The 20,631-nt window shown below is 37.8% G+C and overlaps 1 protein-coding gene across 2 annotated transcripts in view; it reads left to right on the forward strand.

The window, feature by feature from the left end:
* The first annotated feature begins 1,647 nt into the window (after window positions 1-1,647).
* AFG1L (AFG1 like ATPase) overlaps window positions 1,648-20,631 on the forward strand; it is a 70,047-nt gene continuing 51,063 nt past the window's right edge. Inside the window, exons 1-5 of one of the 2 annotated variants that reach the window (XM_083830191.1) lie at window positions 1,658-2,161; window positions 8,912-9,138; window positions 17,783-17,834; window positions 18,450-18,551; window positions 19,814-19,944. In XM_083830191.1, coding sequence (XP_083686317.1) covers window positions 2,083-2,161; window positions 8,912-9,138; window positions 17,783-17,834; window positions 18,450-18,551; window positions 19,814-19,944 — 591 coding nt within the window. In that variant the 5' untranslated portion in view covers window positions 1,658-2,082. Of the gene's footprint in view, window positions 2,162-8,911; window positions 9,139-17,782; window positions 17,835-18,449; window positions 18,552-19,813; window positions 19,945-20,631 lie in introns of both variants that reach the window. The other variant, XM_083830192.1, reaches the window with a different exon arrangement.

The following is a 20,631-nucleotide window of genomic DNA, read 5'->3' on the forward strand; positions in this document are numbered from 1 at the left end:
GACACATACATCCCCATGGGTTGAGCACACCTGTCTTTAGAAAGGAATGAAGTTTATACCTCCAGAGGCCAGAGGAGGCCTTTTATTATTCCCCTGTTTTTCTTTTTCCGATTGAGGACCACCTATACTTTTGGTTAGCTGGCAGACTAATAATGGGGCTGGGTTAAACAGGCATCAGTCTAATTTCTACACCATTAAAACTTTACTTTTCTGGAGGTGAGTAAATGGACAGAGACAGTGAATGAAATGTACAAATGTCCTACAGAATGCATCTCCGTCTGCTACAAGACATCTACCATAATAATCTACAGAAGTATTCTTCAAATTCCTGTTCTTTTAGGTTACCACCAAAGTGCAATTTTGCCAAATACAGATTCAGTTCCTGGGGTGTGCAATACAGTGAGTGTATCATGGCATTTCAAAGTTTGTGACGTACAGAAGCATTGCAGAGAGTTTATTCAGTTAGGTAGAAGATGTCTGAACAGACACAAATGGGAAGTTTTTATATGCTGTCTTGGATAACAAGGTTAAACAGAGAATCTGTTAAGAAAAAAAAAACAGTGACAATTTAAATAAATCAGATGTTTTTGCTGAAGATTATGCTGTCATTTTCTCCAATTATTCTTGACATTTCACCCAATCGTATTGTGATCCGAGTTAATAATGGAAGAAAAAGAACAGCTCTTGTTGCCTTGTTTATTCTTTGTTCTGGAGGAGATAAGCTGTTTATAAAGATATTTGTTATTTAAATCACTTTTACTGAAGTTGTTTGTTTCCTTGTCTGAGATTCTAAAAATATTGCAACAATTGCGATGCATCTTTGAAATGTCTATTCACTTCACTATGGTTTATACTGAAATTCATTCCTAAATGGGCACAGGTGTTGATAGCTGTAACGTGCTAGAATGAGTCAAAACCAATAAATGCTCAATAAAGGAAAGATGAAAGAAAATGCACTGAAAACAGCTCTTTTAAGATGTGATAAATTGGCATTTTAGTTCAACACTTAATTAGGTATATAACATTGAAGATGTCTCTGGTGCAACTATGTATTTTAAAACAGCTGAACATGTTAGAATATAACTTCAACCACTGTTAATATTTTCAAGATCATAAACATTATTTTAAAAATTAGCAATACAATTCAGCATAATTTACTTTTGTTTGCAATGAGTTCTTTAGTGCTTTGATGTGATATTTTGCTATACTCTTATTAAAACAAAAACTGTTGGAAGTGTTCTATAAAAATGACTCGTTCACTTTCTCATGTTGCGCTGAAATTTACTCTAGAATAAGTTATAGGAGTTCTGATGTTGCAAAGCCAAAAATAAATGAAAGTCTTTCATTTGTGCTTTTACCACAAGAAGACATTATTTATCTTTTTCTTGTGCACTCAGTAGTTAACATCTATTGAAGCCACATGCTTCAGAACACGCTTTTGGTGTGTTTCTGACAGGAATGGAGGGCCAGCTAGCAAACAGGCAAATATTATGATGAATGACTCCTGACTGCCAGTGCCCTTTCATGGCAGCGTATACTTTTTTTTGCACCGTGTCTTTCTGTTAAAAAACCTTTATATAAAGTCCAAATGCAAGTGGGTGGACGAGGTAGCCAGCTACCTACCAGATGTGGATGCCTGCTCGCTTTCATGGAGCTCCCAAGGGCACCAAATGGGCACCTGAGGTGCTTCTGCCCAAGGAGAAGCCTTACTGTGGCTGACCATATGAGGCTCTGTCAGCATCTAGGTTTGGGAAATCTGCTTTTACGTTAATACATCTTGCGGTTGCAGTTTAAATGTATGTTCACACGCATAAAAGTGATTGTACAGCTGTGCGTAGAGGGGATATGACTCTGACCAGGAATATTTCTCCGTTATATTTTACGGCCCACTAATTTAAAGGGAAATAACACAAACTAGAAGTCATCAAAAAAAAAAAAAAGAAAAAAAAAAGACAAAAAGACATTAAGCTGTGAGAATTGCTCCCAGCCGGGTCCACCGGCCTCTCCCTCAGGCGCCTCGCCCCGGGACTCCATTTCCCAGCGCTCCCCGCGCCCCCCAGCCGCCGAGGCCGCGCCGAGAAGATGGCGGCGCCCGTGTCGCCCTTGGTTACTGCGCGCTGCCTGCTGCGGGCTCGGGCGCGGGCCGCCGCCCTGCGGAGAGGTCGGTGCCGCCGGCCCCGCCGGGGGAGGGAGGGCGACCGCAGGGGGCTCGGCGACCGGGGGTGGGCAGGAGGGAGCCGGGATGGGGGGGGTGCAGGGCGAGCGCGACTTCTCCGGGAAGGGGACGTGCCGGTAACGGGAGCTGCCGGTGCCGGGCTCCGCCGCGGGAGCACAGCCCCGGGGCTCGCTGCGGTGACGGTGCCGCTGTGTGGGTACCTCCTGCCCCGCACGGGAGGGCAGCCCGGCCCGGGGCCTCGCTGCTGGGGCTACTGCAGGGGGAGCGCAGCCCTGCTGCACGGCCGGCGGGGCGAGGAGGGGGCGAGGAGCAGCCTTCCAGTGCCTAAAGGGGGTCTACAGGAAAGCCGGGGAGGGGCTCTGTCAGGGGGTGTAGGGAGAGAGCAAGGGGTAATGGCTTTAAAGTGAAAGAGGAGAAATTCTTCACTCAGGGGGTGGTGAGGCACTGGCACAGGCTGCCCAGAGAAGCTGTGGATGCCCCATCCCTGGAGGTGCTCAAGGCCAGGCTGGATGGGGCTTTGGGCAACCTGCTCCGGTGGGAGGTGTCCCTGCCCATGGCAGGGGGGTGGAGCTGGGTGGGCTTTGAGGTCCCTTCCACCCTAAACCAGTCTGTAATTCTGTGATTTTAAATGTGTGTTGTGTTTATTGCTTGCACATCACCATTTTTAAAAAGTTGTCAGACCAAATCCAGTGGCTTTAGCCACAGTCCCATGCATCCGTAACAGCATCCATATTAAAAGGGAAGGTAGTCTCTACATTTACTGTTTGAGAACATGTGCAGAGTGGCCAGCCACCACTACACTGACCTTGTTTTTATGATCACTGGTTTATAGTAATTTCCTTGATTTTATGATTTGCTTACCACGCTTCTGTACCTTTTCTTTAATTAAAAGACTTTACAAGTAATATTTGTGCAAAGCCACAGTTTCCCTGACAAGCTTTCATGTCTTTCATTTCTAGCTGAGATTGTTAATTGGGCTGTGCATGGAAACAATACAAGAAATCATATTTTCATAACAATAACACAGACATCTAGGGAAAAATCAGAATTCTAGTTCTACTGTAACACTTATGTTTGTCAAGAAGTTCAAGTAGTGAATATATATTCATATAATGCCCTAATGAATGGACTATAAGAAAGCTAAATAAGGGTTAAGTGATTCATCTAAGGTCATATGAGAGGACAGTCTAAGTCCTTGTTCTTGTATCGTAGTTGCAAACTGATTCGGTCTGCTCATTTCAGCAGCTGTGTATTTAAGAACAGGGACAGTTTCTAAAAGTTGCTTTCTATTACAACACTCCCCACCCCCAAAATCCCTGTGTTTGTGAAAAGCTCTCAAGGCAGTATTCTGTCTGTGAAGCAGTAACGAAACAGATGCGATTTCTGGGTTGGCAGTGTGCCTTAACACTGTTCTAGCTTCTTGGTTGTGACCGTCAGTCAAGGTGGCAGTTGTGTGATTTTTATTTATTTATTTGTATTGGGGTCATTAGCTTTGGTGCAGTTGTAACCCCAAGGGTGACATTGGTTTAGCTGCAGTTCTTGAACAACTAGTAATTGGAAGTATTTTCTGTCTTTAAGGCTAATAATGATTAACAACTATAGCAAAATATCATAGGAAGTGGTTAATTCTCTCTCTCTTGAGTCTTTCCAGTGTATTTTCTTCAGAATTTGCTGTAATGAAACAATTTGTGAATGTAGGGGTAATTAGACAAATGTAACTATTCCTAATACTTTAAAAGGTCGATGTTGTCTTCTAGCCTTAAGCTCCATGAAGGGAAATTATTTCTGATCCTTCTCACGATACATACGTACAGAACAAAGGTTAAACGTGCTTTTTTCATAATCAATCCCTTGAAGGGTTTGTTTCAACTTTAATTTGTTTACAAAATTAATAATACATATTTACATGTGTACTGTATGTGACTGACACTGTAGTGAAGTGAATATCGTAATCTGAAGCTCGATTTACCTTTTGCAATAGGAATTGGGTTTCATTTGTTTAACCTTTGCTTCTTTAGCTGGATATTATGTATCTTTTCATGGTTTTCCTTTTTTTTCTTTATATTTCTTTTATATGTAATTCCATTCAAGGTTCACGGTTCTAACAACATGTTTAAAAGATGCTTTGTTCAATAGCAGTAAGGGATCTTGCAGACCAAATTTTAATTGATCTGTGGAGTACGGCACTTTTTCTCTTTGAGTAATGAATAATCATTTTAAATGCACAAGATCTTTTTTTGCATAACTTTGAATTTATTAATGTCAGTTTTCAAGGTGTTGGCTTCTGCCCTCATAGACAGAAAAGGTGAAATTTGTCTTAGGGAAGCCCAGGTTCTTTTCCTACCCCCTCAAACACAGGAGAGACAAGGGCCTGCTAGGGGGTTTTGTCACGGGAATTCTCTTCCGATAGACGAGACATCACAGTTCAATACCTTTCATAACGAAATCCAACTGCTAGGGGAGGAAAGAACAGATTTACCAGGGTGAGTGGTGTTTTTCTCAGTCACCCTTCTGTGCTCTCATCCTCCTGTCAAGATCAGTTTATGACATGCTACAACCCAGCTTCCATTTCAGATTGTCTTACATAAATAACTCTAGTGCCTGCCTCAGCTGTGAGTATTGCTCTCAGAAGCAGTGTCATTGAAACTCGCATGCCTTTTTCCTGTGCCGTCTCAGACTTAAGTTCTAAGTGGCAGTAGGAAAGCTCGACAACATACTGATTAATTTTTCAATTTGTTGCTTTTTTCCAGAGCAGAAGGTTTTTGGAGTTAAGAACGCTTTTTTTTTATTTTAATTTTTCTGTGGGTACCTATCTTTGCAGTGATAAATGAATGCTACTTTATTGAAGGTATCTCAAGTAAGTCACTTTAAGGGAAATTTCTATAGTTTCAGATTGTCATTTCCATTAAGCACTTCTAATTAATTAAGTTTTTGTTGGCTTTGGTGATTTTTTTTTCCTCTGGTTTCTCCAAGCAGGACCCTTTTTGTGTGTGTGTGTATCGCAGCAGGTCGTTATTGCAACTTGATCTGCGATGCTTGCATAGACAGGCAGAAAGGCAAATGCAAGCAGCTCGTTTTGTGGCTTGAAGTAAAATGAGATTGGACTAATACTTATGTTTTAGGAACATCAATTCAAAGTTGCAAGCCAGTGGCAATTCTTAAATTATCATTGAGTTTTAGGCAAAATGTGAGAAAATCCAATGCTGTTGTGTAGCCTGGGGGTGGGAAAGATTATGGATAAACACATGGCTCTAGTTTTACATTGTTTTATGTAAAACTGAGTAATGAGTTACATTGAGCTTTTCTGTAGTCCTATCTAGAAAAATACATAAAAATAGAAAGTGGTTTCTCTGTGTATGACATTTAAACATTCAAAAGGGAACTAATACAAGGAAGTAACGGTTTATGTAACGCGAATATGCGAAGTAGTAGGAGAGAAAGTGAGTTTTTGCAACGTAGGGAAGGCTGCTAGGATTAATGCACTGACTTGTAGTTAAGTGATTCCTAGTGAAGCAGTAGTTTTCCTGGTATGAAATTATGGAAGGTAATTGTCTGGTATTCCTCTGCTATATATTAAAATTTCTAAAAATTCTTTATCCATTCAGGGGTAGATTAGTAAGGGGCTTTAGTGGTGTGATTGGTTTTGCAGTGTGTCCCACAAAATCCAGTTTAGAATGGAAGACCCACATTTTTTTTTCCTCTCTATAGTTTATCACTTGAATAGCTGTCTTCTGTTCACTTAAAACCCCTACACACTTTATTTTCTTTCTAGGGACATCTGACTTTGCTTTGCAGCTACACCTTTGAATTTAACACTTACCAGTTACTATGTGTCTGCCGGTACCCCCACCAGGTTTAAATCCTACCATTCAGTATTATTTTAGGAGAAGAGTGAGTAATTTGTGCCATGACACCCTCTGTCATCACTTGCACATACTGTTCATCTCTGTCATCTGTTAATGACGAAGTATTTTATTCCCATTCCCGGGATGGCTAGCTGTAAGTGCACGTAACCTGAGACAAAACCCACGCTTCTGAGAAGTCCTGCTGGTGTGCTCTGTCCATAGCCAGGAAAGTCATGAGCCACAAATGCTTTCTTGTCCCTAAGTGAGCTTTTATTTTTATTTTTTTTTCCCTTCCAATCTTGTGGTAAGCAGTAGGAACTGGGGGCTTTATAGGTAGGTGCAATGGGGCACTGGCTGCCTCTTAGGGACGTCAAGCTCTGCGTGTTGTGAAGGCAACACGTGATTTAGTTGTACAAATCACAGGACTGAGGTTGACTTTCTGTAGCAGTAAATGGTTGAAAAAATAAGATCGTCTATTTCTCAATGTCCCCACTTCTGTTTGGATGCAGGTCAGGTGTCACTGACCTGTTCCTGATGGATTTTTGTCAGACTTAATCTTAAAATTCTCTCTTCATCAGTTGGTCCATTCACTGCCTTAATTAAGTTTACCGTTTATTTCCTTTTTTCTTTACTCAGTACTGTTCATGTATCTGGAGATAGCTATGTGCTTTTCTTTAGTCTTCTGTAAAGGTTTTATTGAAATTTTTGCAATGAAAAAACTCTGAACTCAACTCTCTGAGATCTCTTCAGCTACGGGTGATCTAATTACTTTTAATTCATAGCGGTAACTCAGCTCCTTCAGGACAGAAGAACCTGGTGAAATTATTGACTACAGATGTAACGACTAACTTCCTTGCTTTGGAGAAACGAAGGTCTTACAATAAATAAATTAATGAAGTTACAATGTAAAAGGATAAAATTGTTCAATTAAAACAAATTATCTGGGACAAGTTTAAACTCTTCTTCTGCCCCGTTGAGCCCTCTTATACCTCCTCTGTGGGGTGTGACCCATGGTTTAACAACTACTACTTTAAATAGTCTCCTCTCTCTCCGTTGATTTCGTACCTTTCATGAAATACAATGAGAAAATAAGTGTGTTCCAGGGCAGATCATACCAGTATTGAATAGAACAGGGTTATTTCACGCGTGCTTATGTTTTGCCCCTTGTATGTGTATATACGCAAACACGCACACACACACACACCTCGGAGTACTTTCTCCCATATGTAGTAGTGTCACGGTGATGTTTCGCTGTCAGTCTGTGATCCAGCATAGTCCTGGGTCTTTTTCTGCAGAGCTGCTCTTCAGCTGCTCATTGTCTCTTAAGTTCGGTTATTTATCCCCCCTAAGCACAATTCCTGCTTTCACTATGTTCTGTTTGTATTAGGCTTTTTGTCCGGTTGGTCAGAACTGCCTTGCCTTCCAGAGTGTTTGCAACACCCCTGACTTGGTGTTACCTGCCAGCCCAGTCCATAAACTTTATTTTGCCCAATACAGGTCGTGAATGGAAATTCTGAAATGCGTCAGGTTGGGATTCTGAGCTCTCTCTGAAACTGGATGGGAAACACGCATCTTGCTTAACTGTGGTACCCATTCATTACGTGTAGTTTTCCTAGCTTGTTTTGTACCTGCTCGAAAGTTATTTCACTTGAGTCTAACGTTCCTACTTTATATAGGAGAACACTGTGAGGCCCAAATACAGAGGTGTTAGTGCAATTAGGATGGTTTTCCTTTTTCCAAGTGTGTTCTGTGGTCAGAGAGGAAAGCTCCTTGCTCCTGAGGAGTTTGTGTTGCTTGTCATTTATCATGTTGTTATCTTAAGTGCTTAAAAAAAAAAATTCCTATTTGTAATCATTCCAGTGTTTTCCTGTGGTTTAGATCTGTGTTGACTGACCTGTGATTTTTCTGGATTTGTCTTTCTCTTTTTAAAGATCACAGTAGTTTCATTTTTTTGTGTGTGTTTTTGAACCTCACCCTCCATCCAGGAGGCCTGAAAGAAGACTGTTGGAGGCTGTTAATTTGCTTAGGGAGCTTACCTGAAGCATTTAAGGATGACTTTCAATGGATCTAGCAATGTTCAAATTATTTGACATTGTTCTGTCTGTTATGTGTTTTTCCAAATCTGTTTCTTTTGTCGTTGGTACAAATTATGTTACTCATGATTATACTTAAGCTGTTAAATTACAGCATAAGCAACACCTTTTCATAAATGCCTTTTCAATGTATTCTACTGTTAGGTGTCTGATCTTACTGATTTAGCAAGCATTCTCTATAAGCTTGTTCTTTCATTCCTAGTTATATCTTATTTCAAGCCTGGTGATTGTGACTTATTTTTAAATTTAAACAATTTCTGCTTGGGCATGGTCCCGTCTCTTCTAAGTAGAAGATAATGCCAGCAAAGTGGGCTGTGGCATTGCAGGGCTTCACAGTTATTGGTTTGTTTACTGTGGTCTTTGACTCTTCGAATGTGCTTACAAAACTCATAGTTTGGTCTTGTTTGCTAGCTTTTAAACTCTGTCTCCTTCAGCCCACCTCTCTAAAGGATTAATCTATTCAGCAAAATGCACTCAGAGAATTTTTAAATGATTTTGCCCCGGTTTGCAACAGATATGTCAATGCTTCCCTTACAACAGCACATCCAAATCTTACCACCTTTCCAGCAGGGATTTTTGTGTGTGTTTTTTAATTAAAGTGTTAAGACATACTAAAGGTGTTTTGTAGTAAGAAGTTGATTTAGTGAAAAATTAAGGGGTAACGTACTCTAGTGGTTGTCTAGGTAAGTAATGTATGTCAGCCTTTGCAAGAACTGTTAACAATGTGTGGTTTTTATGAATATAAGAAGGTACTTCTCATAACTTCTCTATTAACAAGTCTACTTTTCATTTTACAGCGTACACAAGTCAGGTGGCAGATGAGAAGACAGTCCCTGGTACTCTTACAGATGCTAACGCTAGAGCCTTGTTGGTTTGCAGTGGACCTTTGGAACATTATGACTTTCTGATTAAACAAGAAGAGCTGAGGAATGATGAGCAGCAAAGAAGAGTTGTGCAGCACCTGCAAAAGTTGCATGAGAGCCTTAAAGGCTACACCATCAGTTCAAAAAATCTTCTCTCAAAGGTGGGATTTATAAAGATGATAAATATTTTTTCTAATTTTTATTTGTTCATAAGAATGTGCTTAAAACCACAAATTGCTGTCATTAACCTGAGTCTTATTTTTGCAGCTGCGTCTTTAAAGGTAGATTGTTGTTCATGTTTGGTTCTCTGTTCTTTATTTTTCTGATCTGTAAAATTCCAGTGGCATGCTACCAGCAAACAAATGTTATTGAAATAATTCTGAAAGAAAATCTTGTATGGTTATGGTTATGTCTGCATTTCCCAAAATGTTATTTGCCTGTAGGAGAGGGTAGCTTAGGCTAGAGTTTTTGCTCTCAAGCGCTGGCATAGCATATGTGTTTGGGTTACAGACACTGAACGTTGATGTGTTGTGTCGTGACAAATGTTCCATGCATATAAGTGAAATCAGCCAGCAGAATCTAAATAATCCAAGTTAAATAATTCAGCTTTGCAAAATGTTATAATATAGATCTGACATGACTTCAAAAATAAAGATTTAGAAAAAAATCTGGCCAGTGTTGGTAGTCTTCAGCTGGGGGGCTAAGAAAAGAAGGCAAGAGGTGTGATCTGCTCCCCAGATGTATTTTTGGGGTCTTCTTTTAAAAGAAGCATTAACAAAATTAACATTTTTTAATGTTAGAAGAAGCATTAACAAGAAATAAGGCGTACACCTGTCCTACAGAGCATTAGCAACCTCAGTGCCTTAGCATTATTACTGCTGCGTGCCTGCTGTTGCACTTCTGTAACTTTTTCCGGGAGTATTTGATGCAATATTTTCCAGAGCTGCGTTGGCAGTACTTTTCTTGTCTTGTTCTCATGCTGTTATTCTTGTACTGTTGCTCTTGTGGCCTTGCACCTGCAAACTCTGTTAGTGTTGTTATGGCAGGTTTTCATGGGAAGCAACTAGAACTGGTGAGAGAATGACTTCTCTTCCCCTGCTTTCCTTGCCTCTTGTTTTGTAGACTTTAGTTTAGATACCAGAAAGTCAAACATAGTGCACAGCAAAGTAGATAAGTCTTTAAATACTTGATAAATGTTAGCCAGTGATAGATGTTCACAGAAGCTGAATGACCAGTGAAGGTGCAGCGTTTGCACCTGATTAGCATACTCCTGTCAGCACAGAGTCATAAATAGGAGTGGGGGACACAACTGGGCATTTGAGTGAGTCTGATGAAAATGGTATCATGATAGGGGAAAGAAGCATAGAAAAACACTAATTGCCATTATTGTCTCGTTTGCTTTCCTGGCCTCTTGCACTCGGGAAATATGTCCTGTGTCAACAGCTTCACTACTCTTCCCAGCCAGTCACTGGGAGTTTTGTGTTCTTTTTCTCTATTGCATGACTTTTGCTTTTATTTTTTTCCATTAAAAGTAACTTTCACTGTTACAGTCAATGTATGTCGTCAGCTTCAGGATGTGTTAATAAATCTCCACAGCAGCCTCTCTCAGTATCCATTATGCAACACACCTCATCTCATGGGCATAAAACTGTTTGTGTAACTATTGGACTTCTTAACTATATACTTGCCATTGCAACCGCAAATTCACCAATTGCCTGGCACAAATACTGTATTTTGTTTGCGTGGCAAGCTTAAATGGTGTAGCATGAAATCAGGGGAGCCAAAACCTGCAGGGCCTAGATACATCTAAATGACGTGCTGTCCTCTACCTTTTAGATACCAAACTACAAGTTACCAATCTAAGGTTCTTGAAATATATACTAGCTTCAAGGAGTTAAAAAAGCAGAGAAGAGATTGTTACTATGCAAGTATTACACCAGTAGAAGTACCTGTTTCAAATAGGCAAGTGCAGCAGGGTACAGAGCCTTGGGACACAGTGCTCATTTATCAGTCTGCCTCTGGTATCCAGTGAAAACTTCAGGCTCATACTTGCAGATGGATATCATGTATCTGCTAATCATATGCTTGACTGAAAATACCGCAAATGTCTTCATGCCTCCTGACAAAAGGAAGCAGACTAGACACCTAGGAAGGAGCTCTTTTTTGTTGATCATAGAATCATAAAGATTGGAAAAGACCTCCAAGATCATCTACTCCAACTGTGATATACAGAGAGAAGAAACCTGGATGAGAAGTAATTCCAAGAACAGAAGAAAGACACTCTGGAAGGAAAAACACGAGAGTGGTTAATTAAAGGAAGCAAAGTGCTAAGGCAAGTTGGTTCCTAGAGGGCAAGGAGTATGTCTTCGGAAGTTCTGTTCTGAAATAAGTTAATCCAGCTTTGAGCAGGGAGTTTGACCATGTAGTCTCCTGAGGTCCCTTCCAACATAAACGATTCAATAATTTTGATTTAGGTAAGGGGTTTGGAGCCAAGCAATTGTTTGGAGGATATTTTTACCTTCTCCAGCTGGTACATTAGCTCCTCACATTACTTACCTTTTTACTTAGCCAGCTGGTCAAAAGAGCTTATTCTCCTGCTATGTTTAGCGCTCGTGCAGCCTCACCTTGAAGATTGTGTGCGGTTCTGGGCTCCACTGTATAAAAAGGATGTTAAAATCCTTGAAAGCACCCAGGCCAACAAAGCTGGTAAAAGGGCTGGAAGGCAGGTCTCTATGAGTAGAGGCTGAGGACAGCCAGGTTTGTCTAGTCTGGAGAAGAGGAGATTCTCTGCAACCTCCCATGTTGTCTTATGTCTTTGTAGGCTAACTCTCGAGTCTAAACAAGACTCTTTGTTGACTGTGAGCAAGTATTGAAGAAAAGAGAAATTTGCTGTTTCAAAAGTGGTTATTGCTTATCTTTGTTATCCAAAGCAATATTGTGGCATGCCTGAAAGAAAACTGTTTTCCTTTGGTTGTAACGAGTTCAAGCTGGATTCATAAACCTCTTTTGCTGGTGTGACGTAGGCAAATTATTTCAATAAGTGTGATCTAACAGGCCAGAGATTTATGTCCGAAGGATGTTTAATGTGAGAAGTTGTTCTTTTTCTTTCTTTTCTCTAGACTTCATCTTAAGCTTTGGCATTGGGCTCATAAGCTCTTAAATCAGATGTTTTAAAACTATCTGCAGACCCTGTTCCCGACTAAAAGAGAATGTTGCTCAAAAGGATACCGGTTATTTGGCTTGCTCCTGTGTTCTTTTGGGCATACTGCCAAGCTTTTATCCATTTTCATTCTGTAGAGGAGTGACAGAGGAATGATCAGTAGGCTAGCATTTTGATCTTTTCTGGTAAACTGTTTTGGATATTCTTTTCTAAAAGCTCTGCCTTTGAGAATAACTTGGAGAGCTGACTCGAGTTAACTGGAGTGCTGTGAATCATCGTAGTTGTTAGAGCAGGTGTCTCCTAATGGTTTGTAGATCAACCGTTATGTGGGTTTGTTTACTGTTTCTTTGATTGGGAAGCATGTAAAGTGAAGCTTTCTTTACTGCTGAGAACAAAGTAATACTAATCGTACTGTATTTAGGAGATTGTGATGGCACTTTTGTCCTTGTGTAGCAGCAGAGCTAACCACAATGAAGTCATCTAACTGACCCTTTCCTAAAAGGAAAAAGTCAAATGCCATTGCTTTAGGGTGAGGATGTGGATTTCCACTAGTTCCTCCAAAGCAGTCCTCTCATTGCTTCTGTTCCATTCTTTAATTTCAACCAGCTTTTAGAGATTGTGATACCTGCCAAATAATGCTGCCTTCAGTGAGAATCACAGAATCATTAAGGTTGGAAAAGACCACCAAGATCATCTGGTCCAACCATCCCCCTACCACCAATGTCACCCACTAGACCATGTCCCTAAGCACCAGGTCCAAACTTTCCTTGAACACCCCCAGGGACGGTGACTCCACCACTTCCCTGGGCAACCCGTTCCAATGCCTGACTGCTCTTTCTCAGAAGAAATGTATTTTAAGTTGAGAACTTTTTGCAACTGAGTGCAACTGTTAAATCAATTACACATAGTAGCTTGAGGTCTTGCGTTTTCAGGAGATTTCTAGAAACTTGACTAACCTACTTTTAGTGTGAAATCTTCAAGGTTGAGAAGAATCTACTGCCACTTCTTAGGAGTATAAGAAAAAAAATAAGATGCACAGCATTTCAAGCACGCTCATTTTTCCGAGTTCTGGCATTGAAGAGGATGTGGTTGAGAGGTCGCAGTGAAAAGAAAAAAAGGGGGGGAGAAGAGAGGGGGAAGGAGGGAAAATAGTTGTCAACCTCTTCTTGGGTCTGACACTCGCTAGCTCATTACCTCAAATGTAAAGTACTCTGCTAAACTGAGTTATTCCAGTAGAAATTTACTGTACTTAGGAGTAATTAAAAGAATGGTTTGCTTTGCTTGTATTTATTGTCACCTTTTATCTAAATAGTTTTGTTTACTACAAACAGTAAAAGTAGGATTAGGGAACAAATATTGATATTAGATATAATAGAAGCGTTTCAATATTTATCTGAGAGACTTACATCAATTCACAGGCAAAATGTCTCTAAGCAGTTTTTGGGGAAATAACAGCTGCTTCCTTTATGATAGTAAAACTGTATTTGTTTTATTTTGGTATAGTATCTTTTGGGCATCAGTTTAGAATGAATTTAAAGGGAAAAACAATTAGTGTGTTGCTGCAAATCAAGTATGCTTCTGTTTTTCAAAATTATTACTCAAATTTGAACAATGACTTTGATCTTCAACTTGGTGAAAGCACGGCCTTGTATGTTGAGATATTTTGAGATCCTCTGAATTGAAGTTCAAGGCCATAAGAGTTTCCATAGATGTTTCAGATCTCTAGCTTTTCAAAATAATACCAATTGGGACATCTTAAGAGTTGTTGAGTTGCTGTACTAATGACTTGAAATAAGCTCAATTATAAGTGAGGTCATGTTTTGAAAAGAGGTACGAACAATAGTAAATGCCATCCAAGACCTTGAAAATGTCTTCAGCTGCAACAGCAACCAAAAAGAAGGTCTGCAAGAGTGGGAGAAAGAGGCAGTTTCGTTAGTGTTTTTTGTGTATGGATTTTTTTTGTTTGTTTCTGTTTTGGTGTGGTTGGTTGATTGGTTTTTTGTTTGTTAGTTTTCTAAGTGCCGTCTGGATACTTGTCTCTTGAATTTTGCATATTTTAATTAACCACCTTAACACTGACATGGGTTTTTAATTAAAAGCTTCTCAGATCAGTGTGAAATATTCCCAGGAACTGAGTTGTTTTCTTTTGGTGTCTGAGGCAGGCAATATGGGAGAAGGTGGGAAGATGTTGCACGTTATCAAATAAGCAGAAGAAAAAATAGCAAGTTGTCAGTTTTAAGATGTTTTAATGAATATAATTCCGTAGAGGAGAGAGGATACTAATTGACTGAAGTTCAAACAAGATAAATCTGATGTGATGGAGTCAAAGCAAGGCATTCAGTTACAAAAACAGGAATGTAGAAAATGTTTTGAAAGTGGAGAAGAAAATTCCCTAAGTCTGGGGACACAGATGCGTATGTTTTATGATAGAATAGCAAATATTCTAGCATATGAATGATATATATATATATATATATATATGTATAAAAAGCCAGTTAACTGATCTATAAAAGGAAAAAAGGTTCCTGCTGTAAGCATGTTCTAATGATGATGAAGCTCAGTGAAACACTGAAGTTATGACGTTTTAGGTTACTTAAAAGAATATTATGGGAGTGAAGAATCTTGGAGGACTGGAGGGCATTGACACATTAGTAGTGATGCCTTTATTTGAAAGGATGTGGTAGAGCATTCAAAACACATTTAAAGATTTATATAATCTTATAATTAATGTTATTTTAATTAATAATTATTATTAATCTAATTTTATAATTCTCTCCTTCAAACTCAAATTCTGTGTATCCCTTAAAGTCTTTGGTTTTGTGCACTTTAAATATAAACTTTAACATTCTTAAATCTTATCACTCTGGCAAAAACAGTGATGTCAGGCAATTGAATACTGACGGGTCAAATATACCTCAGGATTATAGGGAAGTGGGGGATGAGGAGAAGCTCAATGACTTTGTCTTCTGTCTCCCACTCTTCCCCCATTGCTCCATGAAACAGACACATCAGTCCTTGTTTTAGGGGAGCTGGAGGATCTTCTGCATTAGATTTCCCTCCTGTTTTTTCTTTTGGAGTGTGGGTTTCAGTGGAACCAAGATCAGTCTGCTGCTTTCTTCACTCTCAAGTACTGCTGGCTTTCTTGACTGCTTTCTGTGGTCTCAAGTGAGCCAACAGCATTGACTGGATTTTATCAGAAATCCTAGTCAAACTTGATCTTTTCCTTGTGCAATTTCCAGGCTTCAGGAGATGCATGAGAATCATTAACTTAAAAAAAAAAAAAAGTCAATTTTAGGATCATGTAGAATAGCTTGAAACCTGTAGGGTGTCTGGGTTTCAGAATTAGAAATCAACTGATCGAGTTTATATATGTACATATTGTATCCTTTAATAAGAAAAAGTAAAAGTACAGTTGATTGGAAAATATATCTATCTAAAATTGCTCTAAAGTTTTAGTGTTATACAATACCTGACAGGATTGAGAAAATGAGCATCCTAAGTGGTAATAGTGTCACTTCTGTCAGAAGTATACAGAAGATAATTTTACTTGAAAATAAAATATTGCCTACGAATGTCTTTAAATTGCTCAAAGATGATTTGCTTTTAGAGTTTATCAGCTTCAGCAAATGTATTCAGGTCTGCCACATTATCCCTCCTATTTTTTAAGGAATCAGATACCACTTAACAATTGTCATCTTCACAAAAAATAGTATTTTTTTTCTACTTTAAATCAGCCAGGAATTGATTTAGACTTTAAGGAGGCCAAGCCATTTTATTTGCTTCCTTTAGCCAAAAAACAAACCAAAATCCTTTACTGCAGCATTTTTCTAGAAATGGTAACTATTAAGAGTGAGAATAAAACATACTTAAAAAGGAAAACTTTAAGATTATTAAATGTAATTAATAAATATATTACAATTTTTAGAAGGGTATAAAAATATAGGCATTACTACTTGTTCTAGTCATATAATCTTTACAAAAACAGGTAAAGCAGTACTGTAAGCACTGATTTATTTTCTGAGTCTTAGGAAAAGCTGCATACCTCATACTCATGCTGTCTTTTTATGTAATAAATTTTATGATAGTATTTTACTTTGTTAAAATGCATGTTATTAATCTTAAAAATAAAGAAAATTTTATGTCTCTGATACACAGCAAACAAAGGAGAAATGGAAAAAATCTAACTTTGAGAATTAGTTTCAATGAGTGCAAGCTCTTAAAGTGTACACAGAAATATGTACATCAATTAAATTGTCTTGCTATGCTTTCAAAGCTCTAGCAAGTAGCTGCAGCCATGTCTATTAATGGAACTGTTTCAGAACATCTGAAACCCTGTTCAGCCACAGATTGATGATACACATTTTTGATTATCTATTAATGTAGCTCTAAATTAGATCTGTAAGTGGGTCTTATATAAGAGTTATTCTTGCATGTTTTCTGAATAAACTGGTTCTGTAGACCTGAGACATTATCCATCTATCTTTGGTCATGTATTTTCTTCCATATTTAATTAGTGTTTTGCTACTGACTCCCTCATTTCTTTAACATGGTGCTGTATTTTGAAAAGTGCTTTAGATTCAAGTTGTTTAGCAATTATCCAGCTCCAAATGAGACTACAGGGTTGTAATTTTAATTTTCCTTTGTTTTGGCTCAGCTCATATAACTCTGAAAGTGGAACACTTTAACCTTATACTCTTGTGTGATGATTTTGTGGATGTCAGTTCTGTTTCATGAATTTGATGAGATTTTTTTAAGACTTCACAATTTTTTAGAAACTGTTTCTTTACAGAGTTTTACTTGGAAGTGTCTATGCATATGACCGTCGTCCTAGGGTGAGAGAGGAAGACTGTTTCAAATTGGAGTATTGAGTCTATTGCAGATATTTCCATAAAAATACATATATAGTAAAACAGAATAAATAATCAGCTGTCATAACATATGTCCGGAGTAATGTTAAGAGGTTAAAACTTCTTAACCAGTATTAATAAAGATAAAACTCAGTTGAGAAAATGTTTATTAAAATGAGTAATTTGAACACAACCTTTAATTTGTGTGTGTATAAATGCATATTTAAAATGATATATTTTAACTGTGCATCCATTGGTTTAAATCATGTTTAGAACAGATAATTCTGCATTTAAGATTCAAAGTAGAGAGAAAGGGGACCTAGAATATTTTCTGTCTTTGTCATGTTGATTTTCTAAATTCTAAATGTTTATATCTTAAGTAAAGCTGGTATATACAACATACATCTGCAATTCCTGTGGTAGTGCTTTATTTTATATCCTTTTTTCTGAGCTTGTTTGAGGGAAGAAGGTTTATTTTGATCATGAAGTATTGGGAAACATTTAATCACTTTTCTGTGTGTTCTAGTTATTAAAAAAATGGACTAGGGATGGAGATATTTTCACAATGATCTAAAAAAAAACAATAACGTGTGTATTTGCCTTTTTTTAACAAAATTCACAGAAATACAACATTAGATTGCTTATCAATTCTGAGCTAATAATTTATTCAAGGTTATACTTTGCTGGCTATTCCTACTCAGGTAGTTAAATGTAGCTACTTGATTACTTTATCACAGTTATGTGCTTGCTTTCATTGTGCACCATGTTTGTATTTATTTTTCTTTTCTTGATTTGCAGCTCTTTGCAAAAAACAAACCTCCAAAAGGTCTTTATGTCTATGGAGATGTTGGTAAGTTTCAGCTGCATCAATTCCAATGGAATTTTATCTAAACGTGTGTTCATGCAAATTCTGAAGTATCTAAAAAGTTGAAAATTATGTAGCATTTTTCTTTAATTATTTTTCCAAGATTCATTTTCTTCCAGAATATGATGTTAATTAACCCAATTACACCTTAGAAGATTGGAAGCTGTTTAATTATCATACACCACCTTGTATACATTTTTTCAGTGTTACCTACTCACTAATATTTAAGAATGCAATTTAAGAATTTGAAAAGCAACTTGGGGGGGAGTGGATCAGGGAGAGAATGTTTACGTTCTAATTACAACCGTCTAGAGTGAAAAAGCTTTTCAAGTGAAAACGTTGTTTTCTGGATGCCTATGGAGCCATTTGTGCAACCTTTCAGTCAACGCTGTATAGATCAAAATGGAACAATAACAAAGCAGTATTTTTGGGTTTTTGAACATGAAATATAACCTTTCTTCCCCAACAGTCTGGCTTTGTACTTATTTTGTGGAAGAGTATAGTTTCATTAGTTCAAAGCTAATGACCAATCATTATTGTAATCAGTACATACTGTTCTTAAATTAACTACCCATTGGGTGTGGTTTTTTTTATTTGAAGGTACAGGGAAGACAATGGTGATGGACATGTTCTATTCTCATTTAGAAGTAGAAAGGAAAAAGAGAGTCCATTTTCATGGCTTCATGCTAGATGTGCACCAGAGTAAGTGCAGATACTGGTATTTACAACAATTTTATGAACTATGGTAACTATGAAAAAGCCTGTCTCATCTTCGGGTGTGTAGTATACAATGTAATTTTATTTAAGTTTCTAAGAAAAGAAGAAATAAGCTAGAGGATTTTAGCAGTGTTTGCCATACTGGAGTAGATATTAATTGCATACTATTTCTCAAGTATCTTCTCAAATGTCTTGTATACCAGATTGTATAGAAAATTGCATGTATGTTTAGGATTAAATCCTTATCTAGATATTCTTCAGTTACTGGTTAGCTTACATGCAGTCTGAGGAAGGCAGCTGCTGAAAATGAATGATAAAACAGAAAGTAATGTGATGCTGTCACTCAAAAGGACAGATAAGTGTAAATGCTACATCATAGTCTTTTTCTGTGATGGATCATGATTCAGAGACAACTAAATCAGTGAAGATGAATACTGTGAAATTGTTAGTGAATTATGCTACAATTTACAAGTATTGTGACAGCTGCCTTTTTCTTGGAAGGCTTTCATTGGCATAAACAACTTCTGCCCCTTTTACTGCCCTTGTTTTTTTATCACCATTGGGTCACTGTTGAGATTTTCTGTTTCTTGTCACTAGTGCTCTACTTCATTAAATTTTAACAAAGCTGGCTTCTTACTTTGACCTTAGTTTGCCAAATGTTTTTCGTAGGCTGATGGAATGCAATCTATGGCATTAAAGTATGTATGTAATAACTTTATATCAGCATCATCTAGTTTACATTGTAAAATATAACTGCATTAACTTTGTCTGAGTTTTTTTAACTAAATGCATTCTAAGTATACCTCCAGAGCATGCGATGCACAGAGCTCTGCCACTCATTTGTAAACACTGAAAGGATTTTTTTATACTCACAAGATGATTAGGACAGAAAATGTCAAATTATGAAGTGAAACTGAAGCTAAGGTCATGAACTGGAGCAAGATAGAACTGTAATTTATATCAGTTTTAAGAATAAGGTTCTAGGCGTTTGGTATTAGTATTCAGGGGTTCTGTGATTTTTATTTTTCATGTTTCTTAGCAAGAATATAGAAATCACAATCTCTGTGGTTTTAGTAGTTGCCTGGATGTGGTTGAAAACAATGGTTTTTCCCTCTTGAAGTTAGAAGAAATGTGAAGTTTTTTTCTTTTAACCGCATTGGGTTGCTTTTTATTAGTTAAATAACTTTGTTTTCCATATTTTACAAAAGTATGAGAAATATTTATTCTCTTACGTCTTATCAACTCAGGAATACATCGCCTTAAGCAGAGCTTGCCAAAAAGAAAGCCAGGACTTATGGCCAAATCATATGACCCTATTGCACCAGTAGCAGAGGAAATAAGCGAAGAGGCTTCTCTCTTATGTTTTGATGAATTTCAGGTAAGAAATCAGAGGTTACTCCTTGGCTTTTAAGGGAAACTTAATGATGTTACTGTTAATCTTAAAAATATGATATTTGTTGCTACTTGTATAGTATTTGAGTTACTGGCCAGAAGTGTAATGTGGAAGTTCAAGAGCAGAAGTGATTTCACGGTTCTGAAGATGGTGTTATTTTTTTATTTTTCCAGGATAGAATATACAAGTTACCTCTGTAGTTAGTGCTCACACTAGTGGGTAATAATTAACGTTTAGGCTCATAAGTGCTTCAGGACAGGAGCTGTCATCTTAAAATGAGTCTGTACAGTGCCAGGACAGTAGTCACCTGATACATGGTTGGCATGCCTGGTCGGTCTTTACTGTGGTTCATATAGAGGAACAAAATGGTCTCACTGCAATTAAGGACATGGAAATAACATATTAATTTCAATCTAAATTCTTTCCTAGAGTTACTGGAGACTTTGGAGTGTCAGTGTCAAATTTTATCAGTGTGATGTACATTTTAGGAAACTTCTGTTGAATTAAATGTGAAAACTAAAAATGAAGTGATAAAATGGTCTTTGCCCAAACTAGCTTGGTTGATTCATTTGTTTTATGTGGCTTGTGAATTTTGTTTTAAGGACATCACAAATTTAATCATAGAGTTGCTTTATATTTTTTTTTTTCCTGAGAGCATTTACTAAGCAGCTC

Source organism: Anser anser, assembly GCF_964211835.1.
Source record: "Anser anser genome assembly, chromosome: 3".
In the NCBI taxonomy this organism is placed as follows: Eukaryota; Metazoa; Chordata; class Aves; order Anseriformes; family Anatidae; genus Anser; species Anser anser.